The 20,151-nt window shown below is 39.3% G+C and overlaps 2 protein-coding genes across 2 annotated transcripts in view; one reads left to right on the plus strand and one right to left on the minus strand.

Moving 5' to 3' along the window:
* Positions 1 to 14,358, plus strand: part of CCDC73 (coiled-coil domain containing 73) — a 67,396-nt gene extending 53,038 nt beyond the window's left edge. The window contains exons 13-15 of the mRNA XM_026651233.2: positions 7,519 to 7,687; positions 12,577 to 12,619; positions 13,143 to 14,358. Of these exons, the coding sequence (XP_026507018.1) occupies positions 7,519 to 7,687; positions 12,577 to 12,619; positions 13,143 to 13,397 (467 nt within the window). The 3' untranslated portion in view covers positions 13,398 to 14,358. The remainder of the gene's footprint in view (positions 1 to 7,518; positions 7,688 to 12,576; positions 12,620 to 13,142) is intronic.
* EIF3M (eukaryotic translation initiation factor 3 subunit M) overlaps positions 14,213 to 20,151 on the minus strand; it is a 28,082-nt gene continuing 22,143 nt past the window's right edge. The window contains exons 9-11 of the mRNA XM_024211460.2: positions 15,711 to 15,854; positions 14,874 to 14,934; positions 14,213 to 14,499 (exon numbers count right to left, since the gene is read on the minus strand). Of these exons, the coding sequence (XP_024067228.1) occupies positions 14,379 to 14,499; positions 14,874 to 14,934; positions 15,711 to 15,854 (326 nt within the window). The 3' untranslated portion in view covers positions 14,213 to 14,378. The remainder of the gene's footprint in view (positions 14,500 to 14,873; positions 14,935 to 15,710; positions 15,855 to 20,151) is intronic.

Consider the following 20,151-nt stretch of genomic DNA (forward strand, 5'->3'; position numbering starts at 1 on the left):
TGCTGAGTACCTCTTGGAAAGTTTTCACTTCCCTCAGCTCTCACAGAAATTAACGTTAGTTGTGGGGTGCTCTGTGCCTCTTAGAATTGGGCCCATAAACAGCTTGTTTGGTTATATTATTGTATGTCATTAATCCAGATAACACTCACACACACAAAATAAACAGAACATGGCAAAAAATGAGAAAGGAGAAGATTCTATCCTTTGATGCTTTGGGAAAGAAAAACAGGTGAGCCCATTAGAAGGCTTTTGGTGATTATTCGCTGAACAATATTATGCATACTCAAAAGCTGGGCGAATAACAAATATGAACTTTGCTATAAACATTTGTAAACTTAGTCTAGTAAAATGTGAAAAAGAAATAAAGCATATATCATAGATGTATTTTGCAATAAATCTACCAATTAGATTTGATTACTTTAATGAGAAGTGCTGTTTTTAAACTCCAAATAATCTTTTATCAAGACAGCAGTTAGAGATAATTTTTGTTTCTCTATGTTAAGAAAAAAATAATGTATTATTTTTACACCATCCAAAATTGTGCTAGGTGCTTTAGAAAAAAATAAGAGCTATAGGGTAAAATTTTCAAATCCACCTAAATGATTTAGGTGCTTAAGTCCCAGTGACTTCACTCCAAAGTTACCTTAGCACTTTTGAAAATGTTACCCTTAGTCACTGCTCCAAAGAATTTATGATTTTAAAAAAGCAAACAAGACACAGCAAGTAAAAATAAACAAACAATGAAGGAAATAGGGGAAAAGGAAAGAAAAACTAAAATTGTAAAGGTTTCAGAGTAGCAGCCGTGTTAGTCTGTATCAGCAAAAAGAACAGGAGTACTTGTGGCACCTTAGAGACGAACAAATTTATTTGAACATAAGCTTTCATGGGCTACAGCCCACTTCATCAGATGCATAGAATGGAACATACAGTAGGAAGATATTTATACATACAGAGAACATGAAAAGGTGGAAGTACCCATACCAACTGCATGCAACAGAAAAGCTTCAAAAACAGACTCCAACGAGAAGCTGCTGAACTTGAATTAATATGCAAACTAGATATCATTAAGTTAGGTTTGAACAGAGACTGGGAATGGCTTGGTCATTACACTAATTGAATCTATTTCCCCATGTTAAAGTATCCTCACACCTTTGTGTCAACTGTCCGAAATGGGCCATCTTGATTATCGCTTCAAAAGTTTTTCTCCACTGCTGATAATAGCTTCTCTTAATTAATTAGCCTCTTACAGTTGGTATGGGTACTTCCACCTTTTCATGTTCTCTATATGTATAAATATTTTCTTACTGTATGTTCCATTCTATGCATCCGATGAAGTGGGCTCATTTGAATAAAAGGTTTTAATACTGCCAAATGCAAGGTCAAATATTTAGGAACAAGGAATGTAGGTCACAAATTCAAGATGGTAGTTAGTATCCTGGAATGCAATGGAACTGAAAAGAACTTAGGGTTAATGTTGGATAAGCAACAGAACATGAGCCTCCAGTTAGGTATAATCTGGGAAATATCAAGGCAGTGAGATAATATTACCTTTGTATATGGCATGAGACCACTACTGGAATACTGTGTCCAGTTCTGGGGCTCACACTTCAATAAAGATGCTGAAAAATTGGAGAGAGTTCAGAAAGAGCTACAAGACGCCTCATCCGGCACCAGCGCGACCAGTACCGACAAGATCCCTGTCCCCCCGGCACTGACACCAGGACAATCAGTACTAATGGAATCCTGCCACTTCAGGGACCTCCGCATATCGGACGTACCGCGGTCTCCGCTTCTCAGTGCCGGGACCTATGCACTGAGCCTGTGCTTAGCACGGGAATTATCCCCACTGCCATGCCATGCTCCTCCGCTCTCTAGTGAGGGTTCAGACAGTGAACCAGAGGAGATGGCATCACAATACTCCACTCAGGCCCCATATAGTGCTCAGTATCAACAAAGCCCTAAAATATACCCACAGGTGGCCCCACCACTGCCATCCTGGTTCGGCCACTCATGGGTACCACCACCGGGATCTATGTCTCCCTACTGGCCCTTTTGGGACTCTTGGGCAGCATATCGCTGGCATGCCTCTTGGGCTTCAAGCCTCACCCGAGAACCCTCAAGACACACCCCCTCGGCCGCAGCATCCAGAGCTTCGGCGCCTCCACAAGATATTATAGGAGGAACTGGAGGGTGGTGCCGAGGAAGAACTGACACCGAGGATCATATTCTCCTCCTCCCCAGACAAAGCAGTAATGCCTTCCCCACCATCTCTGGCAGATGACTTTTGTCTATTCCAGGAGTTAGCAAAGAGTTGCAGACACTCTCCAAATACCACTAGAAGTACACTCACCATTGACTCCTTGACTTGACATCCTCCATTCTACCTCCTCTCAAAGATCGCCCTCCCTATTAAACTACCTTAGACCCGGCAAGAACCATACGGCAAACCCCAGCGTTGGTAGTGCCTACCTGCAAGTGGGCAGACAAAAACTACTATGTCCCCGCCAATGAATCTGAATTCCTCTTTTGCCAGGTTATGCTCAGGCCACATCCAACCTCCCTGTTTCACATGAATCAATTGAGTCACCTTCCAGTTTTTTTACTCCAAGCCTCACCAAGACAACAGGGAGGCTATATTGCATACCCTAGATGTCAGGAGAGCCCTGGTCTTCTACCTGTGCAGGACAAAGGCCTTCAGGAAGTCCCGTAGGGTTTTCCAAGGGCTCAGCAATATCAGCCCAAAGGCTCTCCAAGTGGGTCTCAAATTGCATCAGACAGTGTTACCAAACTTGCAACATGACCCCTCCAGACTCTATTCATATACACACCACAAGGTCAATCTCATCTGTTGCCTTCTTCCAGAATAGCCCTATCTCAGAGATCTGTAGAGCAGCAACATGGGTATCAGTCCACACTTTCGCAGAACACTATGTGATCACTGGGGACTCTGCCTCCAATGCCATCTTCAGCTCCACAATGCAGTCATCTGTAACTGACCCAACTCTGAAGTCCCGGCCCTCCAGAAGGGGTACTGTTCAGGAGTCACCTACAGTGGAGCACCCATAGGGACACTACTCAAAGAAGTTACCTTGTGCAGTAATGATGGTTCTTTGAGATATGTATTCCTACAGGTGCTCCACAACCCATGCTCCTCCCCTTTACTTTGGAGTTCTTGTCAATGAGTCTGCTGTAGAGAAGGAACTGAGGGAGGTTAGCTTTCATGCACTGGCTAGCCTCATGGTGCAGCCAGAGGAGAGACAGCACATGTGCAGGGCTAACAGACACTGCTACTGAAGTCTCCAATCAGCAGTGCAGGGACGCAAGCACATCCACCCACCCATAGGAGGACATCTCGAAAACTCATCATTACGGCACAAGGTGAGGAACTTTTTCTCAGCACAGGGTCCTGCCTTTTGGTCCTTCTGCAGCACAGGATATTCACCAAATGCTTGGCAGTCACACCATGGGTGGAATCCATGTGGACAACAGATCTCAAAGAAATACAGGCACTGTAGGTTAAGTAACTACAAAACTTTTACACATTTACACATCTGTTTAGATTAGAAGATGTTGTAGTCATGTGGGATACCTGACTTCAACTCTCAATACAAATGCCATGCTTTCAAATTGGTGCATTGCAGAAATAGGTAACAGCCTATGTGAGGGAATTCCTTATGCCACTCAACCACAATTCTGCTAGTGAATTAGGGAGTGACATTGGTAGGTTACAGAGATCAGCCACAACACATGATCTCCAGGGCGAACTGGGATGAATTGGGAAATAGTATAAGACCTTCCTGAAGAATTATAACAGAAGCAAACAACAAAAATTAATGAAATATAACATTATAATTAGACTAAGGTCTCCTGCTGGTACATACATGTGAAAGCATTTATAAAAATTAATGCCAAGGCAAAGCACATATGTATATTCATAGTAAGGTAATAACTTTTGCTACTGTACCAAATGATTGATATTTGTTACTTTGCTGTATCAACATTGACTCATAACACTAACTGACTACGCTGACTGGTTTAGAAAATAGACTTCAGCCCTGATCCTGCAAAGATTTAGGTATGTGCTTAATGGCACTACTCACAGCGTGGAAAGTCTTTGCAGCATTGGGCCTTACTGTGTAAGTCATTTTCCATTGACTTTTTTAATGGAAATTTTGTGGCCAACTCTAACCATGTGATACTTGACAAATAGGGTCCCACCACTGACCAACATTTCGTCCCCCTCCGCCATCTCATCCTCCTCACCAGATGAGGCAGAGATGCCTCCTCTGCCCTCTCTTACAGACAACATTAAACTCTTTCAAGACCTAAGAGGGTGGCAGATACTTTGCAATTACCTCTAGAGGTAAAAGAATCACACCATAAGCTGATAGACTTTTTACACTCCTCTTCTTCATCCAGAGAAGCCTTCCACATCAATGAGGCTTTCTTGGATCCAGCCAAGATGATATTGCAGACCCCTGCATCGGTTGTGCCAATCTGTAAGCGAGCTGATAAGAAATACTACATCCCAGCCAAGGGCACAGAGTTTCTTTTCTCCCATCCACCCCCTAATTTGATTGTTGTGGATGCAGTGAACTCCAGAGGTCGTCAGCACCAGGCAAAGTCCACCTCACATGATAAATATTGGAAACGCCTCAACCGTTTTGGAAGAAAGGCTTATTCTTCTGCCACACTACAATTCCGTATCACAAATTACCAAGCTCTAATAGCAAAATATGACTACTTCAATTACTCCAAACTCAATTTGTTTATTGATCAGCTTTTGGAATAACACAGAGATCAGTTTAGGGCCATTATCAAAGGACAACTGGAAGCCAAGATGGCACTTCAATCAGTGCTCAACGTAGGCGATTCTGCAGCACGATCCATCTTCACAGCAATTGTGATGCGAGGAGCCTCTTGGCTACATTTATCTGGCTTCCCCAAGGAAGTACAGACAACCACAGAGGACCTTCCCTTCAAAGACACCAAATTGTTTGCAGAAAAGATGGACGCATCCCTCCACACACACAAAGACTCCAGGGCTACTCTTTGGTTGTTGGGGATTTATACACCTGACAGAAGAGAAAATACAGTCCTCAGCCCTCACTTAAATCGTGCACAGCACACTATCAAACCCAACGCTTTTATGAGCCACAAAGGAAAAAGTCCAGATTCTCAAACTGAAAACCATCGGGCACACAGCCTTCCTCTTCCCAACCATCCACTTCAGAACATCAATTTTGACAGATTAGTCAGGGCATCAATAGACCACTCCCTCCAACACCATCTGATGCTAAACAACCCGTCACATCCCTTTGGGTGCCACCTTGCTCTGTTCCACAGCACCTGGGATTGGATAACATCTGACAAATTGGTGCTAGAGATCATCCTCAATGGGTATTCCATTCATTTCACCTCCCTTCCTCTGCCCCCGCAACACCTTTCCCCGTCCCTCTTCAGGGACCTGCCTCATGAGAGTCTATTGTGACAAGAGATAGATCACCTTCTCTGTGTAGGAGCCAGAGAACCAGTACCTCAGCAAGTAGGAGGCAAAGATTTTTACTCTCGTTACTTCCTAATAATCAAGAAAAAGTGGGGTTGGAGATCCATACGGGACTTCAGAGCACTCAACAAGTTTGCCAAGGCTCAAAAATTCAAGATGGTCATTCTAACAGCGATTATTCCAGCTTTGGAACAGGGAGACTTTTTTACCCCTCGACTTTCAGGGTGCTTATTTCAATCTTACCATCCCACAGATGGTTCCTCATATTTACCCCAAGACAGGACAACTACCAGTACAGGGTACTCCTTTTCAGGCTATCATCGGCTCCCAGAGTATTCTCCAAGGTCCTCATTGTAGTGGCAGCTTATCTTCATTTCCAGGGAATCATGATCTGTCCCCATTTAGACAACTACCTCCTCAGGGCTCGTTCCTTCGACCAAGCTCTGCAGGTTACCCATATGACTATGGGCTTGTTCAGAAGCCAGGGCCTACAAATCAACGTCCAAAAATAAATGTTAACCTCAGTACAGAGATTAGAGTTCATAGGAGCCAATCTCGACTCTCTCTGAGTGAGAGCGCTCCTCCCTCAATGTAATACTAAAGAGCCTGACTAGGCCACCCTTTGAACCCATGGCCACTTGTTAGCTCACATACCTGCCTAAGAAGACAGTGTTCCTGGTGGCGATCACCTCAGCAAGGCAAATAGGGGAGATAGCAGCACTAATGGCACCCTCCACCCCCTTATACAATATTATTTTGGGACAAGGTTACTTTCAGACCGCACCCAAAGTTCATCCCCAAGATGACCTCATCTTTTCACATAAACCAACTGATTCACCTCCCATCCTTTTACCCTAATCCTCACTGCGATAACAAGAGGCTATACTGCACACCCTAGATGTTAGGAGAGCCCTGGCCTTTTACCTGGCCAGGACAAAGGCATTTAGGAAATTTAAGCTTTTCCTTTCCATTACGGAAAGGTCTAATGGTGCAACGATATCGGCCCAGAGACTCTCCAAATGGGTCTCGAATTGTATCAAACACTATCAGGGTCACAACATAGTATCTCCATCCGGAATCCACACACACTGCACAAGATTTGTTTCCTCCTCTGTCACCTTCCTCAAGAATGTCCCCATCTCAGAAATCTGCATGGCAACAACCTGAGAGTCTGCGCATACCTTCTCAGAACACTCTATGATTACTGCGGAGTCTGCTTCCAACGCTGTCTTTGGCTCCGCAGTATTGTCATCCATAACAGCTCCAAAATCCCAGCTTCCCATTAGGGATACTGCTCAGGAGTCACCTACAGTGGAGCACCCATACGGACACTACTCAAAGAGGAGGAAGTTACTCACCATGTGCAGTAAAGATGGTTCTTTGAGATCTGTCCCCCTAGGGATGCTCCATGACCCACCCTCCTCCCCTTACTTAGCAGTTCTTGTCAAGGACTCTGTGGTAGAGAAGGAACTGAGGGGGATTCACCCAGGCGTGCTGGTTAGCCTCCTGGCAGAGTATGAGGAGGGGACAGCACATATGCGGGGTGAATGAACACTGCTACCAAAGTTCTATCAGCAGCGCAGGGATGCAAGAGCAGCTGCCATGGAGCACCTTTAGGGACACACACCTCAAAGAACTATCGTTATTGCAAAAGGTGAGTAACTTCCTCTTCATTCCAATTATTTACCAAAAATATCTTTTTATTTTCATATTGGGACTTTTTGTAATGCATTATATAAATGAAATGATGGTAAACAGTATTTTTTATTAAAATGGAAACTTTATTGAAAAAATCATTCTTGCTGCTCTTCTACTGAAACAGAATTTCTGGCAGTAAGATCACAGTGTAGAAAAACAAAGTATAAATGAGGTAAAATCAAAACAAAAATTCTGTGATTTAAAACAAACACTTGTGATTCTTAAGATCAGAGATAAACCAGAAGTTTAGTCACTCTAAAATGAGTGCCTAGAAAATGAATTGCAGTTGTTACCATTTCCTTTTTGTCAGTCAGATTCTACCAGCATTAACAGAGTTGCTGACACTTTGAATACCTCAAGTATCCATCGAGGTCCCAAGAGAGATCCCAGTGAAGAATGGAATGCAATAGCAAAGACTTTTTATGATTCTTCTTTTCCCACAGAACATGTAAGTCAATTAAAAATATTGCAGAGCAGACCTTGGTGAGCTAATTCCACAGATATGTGTAGAACTGTATGCATCTGGATGCTTTAAGACCTAGTCGATCTCCAAAATAATATCAAGAGGGCAACATGGCACCATTTTTCACAATTAATGTTGATAGAAAACAGCAGGAAAAAGTCACAGCATATAAATCAAGCAGATGCTAGCCAGTCTGTTTTGGGAGGAGAGGGTGAGGTAGTTCATTATGTACCTCAATAAAAATGATCACCTACAATATAGGAAGACAAGCATATTATGTTCCTTTTGTTTACTTATCTAAGAAAATAATTCAGAATATATATGAATTGCAATATCTGTTAGCTAGTTTGTTCTACGCTGCAATAAAATATATATTGCTCATTGCTTTTGAATTTGTTCATTATCATCATCTTTGTTTGATAAGGCAGAATATTCACATTGGTATACATCAATGTATGCATAAGCAGAGAATTAAAAGAGGAAACTTGTCATTCTCTAGGGTCAATTTGTCATATAAGATTAAACTAGCCATGTTTCATGTTGCATTTTGGAGATCTCTGTGGTACATAACACTGTATGCAAAAACCTGAAGAAAAGGGCTGAGTCTGGTTTCTGTCTCTAAGGGCTGGTCTACACTGCCGCGCTAGTTCGGCGACTGGGGATCGAAGTTCCGAGTTCGATTTATCGCGTCTGGTCTGGACGCGATAAATCGAACCAGGAAGTGATCCCCGTCGACTGCGGTACTCCAGCTCAACGAGAGGAGTACCGCGGAGTCGACGGGGAGCCTGCCTGCCGCGTGTGGACCGCGTCTGAACCGCGGTAAGTTCGAAGTAAGGTATGTCGACTTCAGCTACGTTATTCACGTAGCTGAATTTGCGTACCTTACTTCGACTTGGGGGGTAAGTGTAGACCAAGCCAAAGAGACAAGTTCTAAGGCACAATATTAAACATACCTTCAAGGGTGATTTTTTTTGGTGACAACTTGTGAATTAACCATCTTGGACCTTCCATTTTGGAAATGATTACTGAGAAGATGGTGGGCAGTCAGCTGGATCCTATTGGTCTGGTTATGTAGAGATAATTATACTGATATCTCCATCTGATAGACCAAGGTTAGAGGTCTACTGATTTTATTGGATCACTTTCAATACTATTTCAGCACCATTTCAATACCATTGGCTCACCTGTTCTCTAAGTAGCACTATTCCTTCCTTTTGGATAAATCTCAAAGGGTTGTATTGAACAACTCTGCAGCCTCCCAAAACACTACTTCCATGTTATCAGTATTCTTTTTCAACAAACATGAGGCCACCGGTAAAAGTTGAGTTGTTTTAGGCTGCATGCGCAGCAATATGCTCATGATACTCAGATCTCTCTTTTGCCTAACTCAGGTTCCAATGTGTTTGCTCTTTCCACATGTGAAAGACACAGGAATAAGGATAACGATGAGTTGAAGTTAATGCTGAGTGGTAGGGAGAAGCACCTGGATAAATTGGCAGGAATTATATCCATTCCTTTTAATGAGTGGAAATGCTATTTCTGCCCTTAGTTAAAATAGTAGACCAACATGTCTTAGCTACAGCTAGACAAGAGGTTGCAGCATTTCCTTTAACATACACACCTCTGACTGCATTTATACACACTTTTGTCACTTCTAGACTACACTACTGAACTGTGGTCTACCTAGAGCTATTCATGAAAACCAAGCAAAGACTTCCACTGGGGGAGAATGTAGCCGCTTGCCTTTGTGGATTAGACATATGTGAGACATAACCAGTGCAGCTTGCTGACTTCAGGTGCATTTCAAAGTGTTGAATCTATAAAGCCCCAGTCTGGGATTTTGCTTCTGCCTCTTCCCATTTGTTTTGGTATTACAATTGTAATAAGTTATTTCCTCAAGACTATAACTTTTATAGGCATAAAGAAGGGGAGCTGGAGGATTAAAAATAGTTAAGAGGTGTTCTTGATCACTAACAACTTATATTGCTATCATATAGACTACTGTACCAATTATGTTCTACAGCACGCTGAATAAATTGTATTCTAGCTCAGACTAAATACATTCATCTGGGGGGGGGGGGGGGGGGGAAAGCTAGGGGGTATTTTTTTATTTAGTTGAGCCCTTTAATTCTGAAACATTTCCTGCTCCAGTTAATAATTATGAGACATGTCTCAATCACTGCATCTTGAAAGGTAAAAGCTGCACAACTAAGGTCTACAAGGAGAGCAGCTCTCTCCTGAAGACCTCCTAAGGTGCATGGGATCAGACCCTCTGGTGATGATGTCATTTCTGCAATATAGATTTTTTTTTTGAAGTAAACCTAGAAAAAATAGAGGCTATTAAAGTTGGATAGTTAAACAGTCATAAACCAGGAAATTACAAAGGTAAAACCTTAATTCTGGCCCTTGTACTTATGCATTATAATAATATATGATCATTTAATTAGACTGTCTCAAATACAATACATACAGCTTTTCTACAACCTTAGGGCTTATACACACTACCACTTATGTTGGTATAACTTAGGTCACTCAGAGTTGTAAATAAGCCACCCCCCCAAATAACGTAAGTTACACCAATCTAAGCACCGGCATGGACAGCGCTGTCAGTGGAGAGCTTCTCCTGCCGATACAGTTACTGCCTCTCACGGAGGTGGTTTTATTATGCTGATGGGAGAGATCTCGCCCACTGGCATAAAGCGTCCTCTTCAGATGCGCCATAGTGCTTCTAGTGTAGACTAGCCCTTACATACATTTGTGGTATTTTGTAGTACTGTGTGTGCCAGCCATAGTCCAGTAGTCATTTCTATCAGAAGTGGAGTACATCATTGTACCATTTTCACAAAGCATACTGCAAACTAGGTATAACAGCAATAGAGAAAATTTGCTGGGATACTTGAGATATTTCATAACTACCTGAATTATATGCAAGGATGTATGTGGTTGAAAAAAATTGTATAAGATATGGCTGCTGACTAAATAAGCCATGTATTTGGATAAGACAGGCAAGAATGTACCATATAAAAGTCTAAGTCAAGGATGACCTGGACCACAATAACATGGAAAATAGGATATATACGAATGACAAAAATAGTACAAGATACTACACAAGTGCACCTAAGATTATTGGGGGGGGTGGGGGGGAGGAAATCAAGGAATTGTATATAACCATGTATTAAGCATCCATATACTGTGCTTTCAATCAGAATGCATATGCACAAGTGCAGAGTTGAGGTTGCATGAGCATCCTTAACTCATTTGCTGACCCAAGTGCTTAAATGCGTAACATTAACATTCTCTTAATGATGGCTTCTATCAATAACAAGTTCCTGTTGAGCTTAATAGCATTTGTTCTATTTGTCACTAAGACTGACACAGCAATGCAAGACACTCATTAGAATCAACCAACCTGGGGTACAGAAATCTGCAGTTTTAACGCATTTCTGATCCTTTAACATTTAAAAGCCTAAAGGATACAAATTTTTAATCCAATGGATGGGATTCACATAGCTATCCAGTATTTCAAAACACATTGTAACATATCTGTATTGAATCTATGAGCCTCTACACATACTACCTACTGCAATTTATTCTCCAGGGCTCAAATGCTGGTCCCTCTTGGACTAAAACCCTAGTAAATGGCCTTGCACATGGGAACCTTACTAGCAATGCCAAGTGCAAAAACAATTCTCCTCCCGCCAATCTAACATGAAGGTGCAGGTATAGTTCCGTGCATCCCCTAAATGGGAATTCTGGCTGGTGGAAGCATTGGCAATGGACAGCTTGCCCAGTCTTTCAGGCCTGTGGAGAAGAGCCAGATCCACCATTCATTGTCTTACATATAGTGCAGTCTCTCTGCATGGCAGCCCACATAGTGGAACTGCAACAGTTTCGTTACATTTTGGACCTTACTAGGGGTAGAAGTGTGGAACAGCATTTGGCCATAAAAGAAATAACTATTATATTTTTCCATACTCCACCTTGAGATAAATTACTCTTATTTTAGTGTACAGTTGAAACATACTTACAATATTCCTTTTAAAATGCAAAAATGGTTATAAAAACACAATGACATAATGGGTCTTGTAGGAGGTTAGGCCTTAGATACGTATTTTTATTTTTCATAATTATTTGAACAAAGTGGTGTGGAGTCAGTGTCCTTACAGCTTCAAGAGATACTCCCTCTGCCTGTAGCTGAAAAATGACCCTAATAGTCAAAAAGTGCTAGATGCATCTTCAGTCAGCTGGACAACTTGTGCATGGAGCCAACTCCTTGAGACCCTGTGTGTCAAGGACTCACGTAACAGAATTGCAGTTCTTGGAAATGTAGTTTCAAAGTACCACTCAGTGGTAATAATCTGACAAGCAGTTGAAATATTTGTTAATTCATTATATTATGTCTGAAAGGTGAGCCGTGGACCAATAAAATGTCCCCACACCAAACCAGCTGCATCTACGTGTAACACGTGTGCTGTGCAAAGAGTTGGTTTGCTCTAGTAATTATCCACAGCCAGAGTAACTAGGACACTATTTCCATTCTATGTCACTTTAAAACTGAAAGTAAGCAGTTTGAACACAAGTAGTATATTGGAAAAATGCCAAGTTTCTAATGGCTGATTCCACTTTCCTACTCCATTAGTAGTAGCAGTCCTCGGAAGGGAGAAAACAAAAGCTAAAAGCTAAAAAAAAAAAGTATACTGCAGCTTTACTTCTATTAAATTTAACCTTAGGGTTTACCATTGTTTTGTTTTGGTAGAAGGTAGAATGGAGTGCATAATTCAAGGGAGCAAATAACATATTTTAAAAAATTCTTGCAGTTTTTTTTCTTAGGGGAAAGTGAAAAGGTTTATTACAGATACCTATATTGTCCGAAGATATAACTTTGATCACTTATTTTATCATCTGTCAGTGCTGGATCCAGAAAACACTGTACATGCTTGATTCGATCAGATGTGAGTGTCTCTCTACAAAATGGTAAACACAACCATCCAAAAAACTAAATGAAGAGCAAAAAGAGCTCTTAACAACACAAGGCTCATTTTTTCCTCACTGACTGTCAGCTGAAGAATGAAGAGTATTTTTAAATTGTGACAGGCATCACTACATAAAAATATCTCCAACTGGCATAATGTATGTTAGCAAATACTTTGCTAAACTGCATACTTAATCCAAAATCAGCAGTCTCTCCCCAATTCTCAGAGAATATTCTGTATTTAAGTCTCAAATTAAGACTTCATTATTTTTATAGGACACAGTACATTTACCAATACATTATGAAGCAGAATAAATTAAAACTAAACTATGCTTGTCAAACTAAATGAAATTAGTTTTGCAATGCATTATCCTCACTGTTAATCATGTCTGTTTCCTCCTTACTTGCTAATCTTCAAAATTCAATAATTTGCAATGGATCTCTAGATATATCAAGTTATTCTGAGTTTAATGCATTTATAGTACTACATTTTATTCTCTTAGGTCAAAGCAGGAGTTACTGTATCATGCCACCAGCAGAAGCTTTCCCATCTGGCTTCCAATGTAGATACACCAATCTCAAGTGAAAGTTTACTCAGCAAGGAAGAGCAGAATTGTGATTCTCATAACTTCTTTATAAAAAGTCAAATCAATGACACTGAAAAGTTTTTGAATTTAGAAAGGCTCCACCGGTCTAGAAAAAGGAAATATGAAGACAGTCTAGAAAAAGCTGCGGTAGGGGACAAAACAGAAAAATAATTCAATCTCTGAATATGGATATCATAGAAAGATTTGTAGAAATCTTCCACTGTAAGTAAAGAGGTGCATATTCTATTTTGTGGGTAACTCTAGACTGCAAACTCGCCGATTCCCCCCCTAGTATTTTGATGTAATTGTATTAAAAGAAAATAGATTCCCTACATTTCTGCAATTAAAGTCCTTGCAAGTTGTTACAAAATTTTTGCTAGAAGTTAAAAATTTAAAACAAGTGTTATAAGTATATGTCTGTTAAGTGTAATTTGTGATGTATTTAACAACTGTACCTCCTTCAGATGTTGAAAAATCTTAGCTGCAGGACTTCCTAATTTCTCCGCCAGAATGAGCAGTAGCACAACTATCAAACAAAAACGACAAATGATGTCTCAGAATGGAATGGTCCCTTCAAACCTTTATGACTCACTAACTGGCATAGGAATAAGAAAGTCTGCTGTTTACATGTATCAGATCTTAAAGAGCTAATTTTTTTAAATATCGTACTAAGTACATATAGATACAATCGGAATTTTAGAATAAATATTGCCTCTTAAAAGGCAAGTCATTAAATGTATCATTTACAGAGATAATAGGGTGGCAATTTCATAAAGATTTAATTTTTCTCTATCCAGCTGATAATCATTTCTCTTCTTTTCCATTTCCACTCACTTTAGAATTACTTGAATCATCATCCTACTGCTTCTCTCTTCCCTCCCTCCCCCTCAAAGAAAGGATTAAAATTGAGAGAACCAAAATGAATTAATGCATAGCCAATATGATCATTATTCATTATTGTTAAAAATGTATTAATGAACTCAAGGTGTTTTCCCATTTTACTTTTATTGCTTTTGTAGCTCATAGTTGAGTCTTTAATTTCTTAAAACCAATTACACATATTTTGGAGACAAAAAAAACTTCAAAAGTTGTCAAAATGAAGTTTTGAATGTTTTTGGAATCTGCTCTGAGGCAAACAAAAAAACGCAACATTCAGGTATCAGAAAGACTGAGGAGACTGTTTTTCACGTGATTCAAATTTTGTTTCCAGGAGTTAAGTGTGTCATACAGTTGTTGCCACTGCTGCTTTCCAAAAGTCCGATGTGTGCTGTTACTATAAAAGTAAAACAAAATTGAAAAAGGGATTAAGACAGCATTTTTGCTATTTTTAGTCTCTCTATAAAAGGCTTCACCATACCCACACTGTATCCTTCCCCAAGTATTTAAAGCAGCAAAAGTCATTAGTATTCTTGCCACTGTTAGGTCATTAAATGAAATGTGCTGGAAAATAGGACTCTCTTATTAAATAAGCTAATCACATTCAATCTGAGCTTTAATAAAATTATGATAAATAGCAACTATTTAACTACAGGCAACTGATAGGAACAATACCTTGCTTCTAGTTAAAATATTAAACAGATATATTAAATGAAATAATTAGAACACATTAAATTTTTCTACAAAATGCCGCAAAGAATTAAGTCTTACCTGACAACTACTTTTCTCTGTGTCTGATCAATTTTGCAGCTCACCATCTTTGTCTTTACAGCTGAAAAAAGGAAAACGATTTGAGTGATATTTTCAAGAGACAGCAAGGACATAAAATAGTATAAGCATCTTTAAACTCAAATTCATGTAAATATATACAAGTAATAACTTGCTGGATGTTACAGCAAAATAATCTGGTAGGCAGAAAAGCAAAGTGATGTAACAAGGTCATCCATGAATTCCTATGGTTTGGTGCCAATCTATTAAAGCAATATCCTGTACAGTTTTTATGAACTGTTCTCCCCTACAAAACACATCCTGTTTTAAAGACAGCAAGCAAAAACAGATGACAAATTAAACCTGCAAACAATTTATTAGTTCTATAAATGATTATTTGAAATACAATTCCTGTCACTGAAAAGAAAACACTTCTCAAAAGTCAACAGTTGGCCAAGTCTTTAAATATGATGTTTCACACATGATTTTTTACATAAATTTAGAAAATACAAATTGGGGGGAGGGTTTAAACCACATGTGGCTTGACAGACAAGTCTACATTAAAACGAGCAGTACCTTTTCATTACTTAAATTCTAATATTCTATAGAGCTGTGTACCCAATTTGGCAAACTGCATGTAATTTTCTCTTAAAGATAACTAAGTATCTGTATTATAAGAATGGTGTACTCAGCTTGTGTGTGTTAAACATCTGACACTCATGTAAGACCGAAATCACATCTGTTCTAAAAAATCCTAAAACAAGGAATTAGTTTTAGAATAAAAACAAATAGTCCTCATGAAAAAAGTGTGTAAAATATAAGCATGCTAATTCTTCTTACCATCAATGACAAATGCTTCTACATCATCTGCTCCAATCTGAAGTTCCTGCTGCATTGTGTCAAATGAGATTTCTTTGTTTTCCACTGCCATTCCCATAAAAGTAAGTAGTCTCATTTTTGCCATATTCTGCTCATGTAACAAGCCTGCACAACAGAGCATTGATAGTTTATGGGTATGAATTATAATTTGATAAACAAGTTTAACTATTTTCTACTACATATGCCTCAGAATAATTTCAAATTCACTTTACATCATTTGAGTAAATGTTCCCTATCTGGCTTTATCAACATTCCTGCATCTACCTTGTGCTTTACAAAAACACCCAATTTGCTCTTAGGTTTTTCTGGACCCAGTTGTTGGCACCGAAAGTGCAGAAAAATGCAGAAAAACAGCAAAATCTTGGGTCTTGATCAACTAGTGAACAGTCAGCTCACATCTCCTTGAGATGTAACAGAATTTAGATATTCCAAATCAGTTACAGCAGAATGTCAGAGGTTGGGGGGGAGGAGAGAAGAGAGACAAAATTAGTTCAAAGTGCATCACCAGACAGAAGAGAAGCACAGTGGAACAGAGAAACCCAAATGACCCTAATGGTGCCCAAGCCCCCTCCCACTGCTACAATATCCTGAACTCACATTCCCCTTGGTCCTCTTCCAGTATACATATACCCTGTGGCTAAGACTAAAACGGAAGGTGGCTCCTTGAAAACAATTTCTCTCTTGATAATGCTCATTACTAAAAGCAGAGATTTTTTTTTTTTTAATAGAAATATATCCTGTTGAGAAAATATATTAGCCTTAACAGGGGACTCCTCTCAAACTTCAGATAACAACACAGGACACCTAGTGGCAATATATTCCCTGACATGCAGAAATGAAAAAAAAAATAGTAAAGGAAATGGAAACATACCTATATATAGGTACTTATATAACCCCCACCACCATAGCACAACTTGTGTCAATTGTCAGTGTATGATATTTACAACACTCCTGTGACGTAGGAAAGTGCTACTGTGCTCATCTTACGGATGGGGACACAGGCACAGAGTTTACATGACTTTCTAAGGTCCTTCACACAGAAAGTCTGTCAGAGCAGGGAACTGAACCAGGATCTCATGAATCCCAGACCAAGCCGTAAGAACTAAACCATTCTTCCTTCCTCAAGCAAGGCCTACATATGGCCTTCCCCAACTGTCGCACCTTATCTAGATATTCTTATTCAACCAATCAAGTTTTGGGGGCTAAATTCTAGAATCTGCATAAAGTTTAGTTAAAATTAACTTCAGTCACTTTAATCCAGTGTAACAACACAGATATTCACACTGCTCAGTAAATATTTAAGTTTGAAATTTATAACATCTGTACCCTAATAAAAGATCAGGGAAGCACATTATTACAGGACATCATGTTGTGTTAATTAGCAATAATTATGATGCAGGCTCCCAATCTGGCACAGATTCAACAAAAATGTGATCATCATAACTCACATGAACAAGAACCACCAGCAACTATAGCTAACTGGGTGTAATGGAAATCTACAACCATCAAAAAATCAATTAGTGCACATTAACCCTAATTAACAAATGCAAATGAGATGCTGATTAACTTTTTGAAGCAAGAAAGGTTGCTGATAACACCAGATTAGATGTGGACATGTTAGGGTGATTAAGTTGACACAAGATAATGCTACTATTGGCCTAAGTTATCAGCATTAATAAAACAACAAATTGTAACAAACTGATGCCACCTGTAGGAGCCTTTATTGAATAGCTTTTACAGACTAGTTTCATTTTTAGTTAGTACTGAATCCAAAACAAGATTAAAACAGAAGCAAGTACTCTATTAGATGCCAAATCTTACTACTTATAATTAATTTTACTCTGTTCACACTAATATTTATAATTTCAAAGTATCATTGCTATCAAGAGGAAACAGCTAATTAAAAAAAATTCAGGAAAATAAATTTAAAATGAAGCTATTTACAAAACTATAGCCAAATGTTCCTGAGAGATTTCTGTATTCTTTTCTATCCCCACAACCAGTTTTTAAAAGATTTAGATTAAATGTAACCAGAAAATGCTGTTACCATTGTAATTCAAAACTACTTTTATGTGTGTGTAGAATCCTGGCCAAGAAAAAGAGATTCCTTACATAATTTTCTGACAGTTCAAACAAACACCAGGAAGTGAGAAAGCTATTAAAATTGGAGATAGATTACCTTTTTTCCATTTAAAAATAATTTTCAGTAAGAAAAATGTAAGTTTTACAAGAATTAGCATATATTAAATATGCTGAAAATCTCTACATTTTCAGATGTAAGGTATTTACTGATTAAACCTGTATATAGGAAAGGAAGCAAGAATAGTATGGATCATATTGGTGGGTGAGCATAACACATAATAGATGCAAAGCATTTACTGTAAATTAATTCTCTGTATATTTCAAAAATCAGCAAAACTGCATTTTCAGCAATTATTTCTAGGAACAGACAAGCAAGTTATTTGTGGAGATTCAAATGTATGAAAATGTATGAAAAAGATGGCCTCTTTTGCACTAAGACAGCTCTATAGTCATCTGTAAGCTTTTCCGATGTTTCAAATACACTCGTGCAAACAGTAGCTGTGCTCTACCCTATCTACAATATACAAAGTGTGGCTATCAAACAGCAGGCTTTCTTTTGTCCATAAAATGGAAGTGCATATTGATGTTTCTAGTCATACTTTTACATTTTAATACAAAGTACCAGTGTCAAAGTTTTCAGTAAAATTATTCTCATGCTACAATTCATTAAACCAACGATGCCCATGTTAGGTTGCACTAAACTATGTTTTGTTTTACAAAACTATAACATTTTTCTCAAATGAGGACAGTCCTGGTATTCATCATTTCAAAATCAAAATTATAAAAAAAAATAATTTTTATGGAAACATTTATTCATTACCAATATGTCAAAACCTTAATGTAGTAATAAAAAAATCTGCATCATTGAGCAATTTCTGCATTGTCACTGACCCCTGTCCTAAAAAGCTGCAATATAGAAAACGTAATTTTACTGCATGCAATAGCTTATGAACCAGTGCTCCTTTGAAACAGTCAATTACACATCAATGGGGGAGTGTCAAAGTGTTAATTACTACTCCTTTTTTCCACAGTGTGTAAATAAAGAGGGTGCTGACATTAACATTCCATCGCATAGCTTCATGTGATGAAACAAATTAACTGGGACAGAATGTGGTTTGCCAAAGCATAACGCATCAGCAATGCACAAACATTTGCATCTCTTTATCTTATTGTACTTCACCCTTGTTATACAGCTATGTGGTAGAGTCAAATCATTTAAGCAATAAAAGTTTAGAAGTAAAGGCAGAGGAATCCTCTTTTTTAAGCTATGAATAATTAAGTACTCATGAAAGTACAGGACCAATAGATCCTTCCAGGTATGGTGTGGGTAGATATGGTATAAGCTTCCTCACACAGTTTTGTTAATACTCCCCAATTCTGACCTGCACAACAAACCCGAATCTTGTCAGCTGAACAAGAGCCAATCACACCAAATTGTGAAAAACTGCTTGGTGAGCTCTGAATCTAGAAAATGGGGACTAAGGGATTGTCTACTCTTGAAAGTTAATTTGCAATAAGGTGTTGCGTGAATTCAGAGTCTTTTGGCTATTTCTGAATATAACTCCTTGTGTGACACTTATTTTGGAATGAGAGTGCCTTGTTCCTGTTAAGCTTAATCCACTTTCAAAGTGGGTTAAACTGAATCAGGGCTGGTCTACACTGGGGGGGGGGGGGAAATCGATCTAAGATACGCAACTTCAGCTACGTGAATAGCATAGCTGAAGTCGAAGTACCTTAGATCGATTTACCTTGGGTCCTCACAACGCAGGATCGACGGCCGCGGCTCCCCCGTAGACTCCGCTACCGCCGCTCGCTCCGGTGGAGTTCCGGAGTCGACGGGGAGCGCGTTTGGGGATCGATATATCGCGTCTTAACGATACGCGATATCTCGATCCCCGATAAATCGATCGCTACCCGCCAATATGGTGGGTAGTCTGGACGTACTCTCTGAAAAGGCACCTTTATTCTGGAATAAAACTACTAAATTAGTTGCCATCTTGGATTTAAACAAGATGAGAGGCCAACTCTGACTGAAATATTGACCCCCAACTCACTGTCACTTCGAACCCTACATGCACTCTTAAAGCTTGTTTACTTTAGAAAGTTGCTATACCAGTATAGTTAAAGCAGTACAACTTCCCTAGTGTGGATGCAGCTCTACCGCTATAAAGGTACTTTATACCAGCTGATATAGCTATAACTAAAGCAGTATATAAGGCACCTTTCAGGTAACATTGTGTCCACATTAGGACTTTTACTGATATAACTACACCTCTACCCTGATATAACGCTGTTCTCAGGAGCCAAAAAAATCTTACCA

Source organism: Terrapene carolina, unplaced genomic scaffold, assembly GCF_002925995.2.
Source record: "Terrapene carolina triunguis isolate 2854851 unplaced genomic scaffold, T_m_triunguis-2.0 Scaffold96, whole genome shotgun sequence".
NCBI lineage: Eukaryota > Metazoa > Chordata > Testudines > Emydidae > Terrapene > Terrapene triunguis.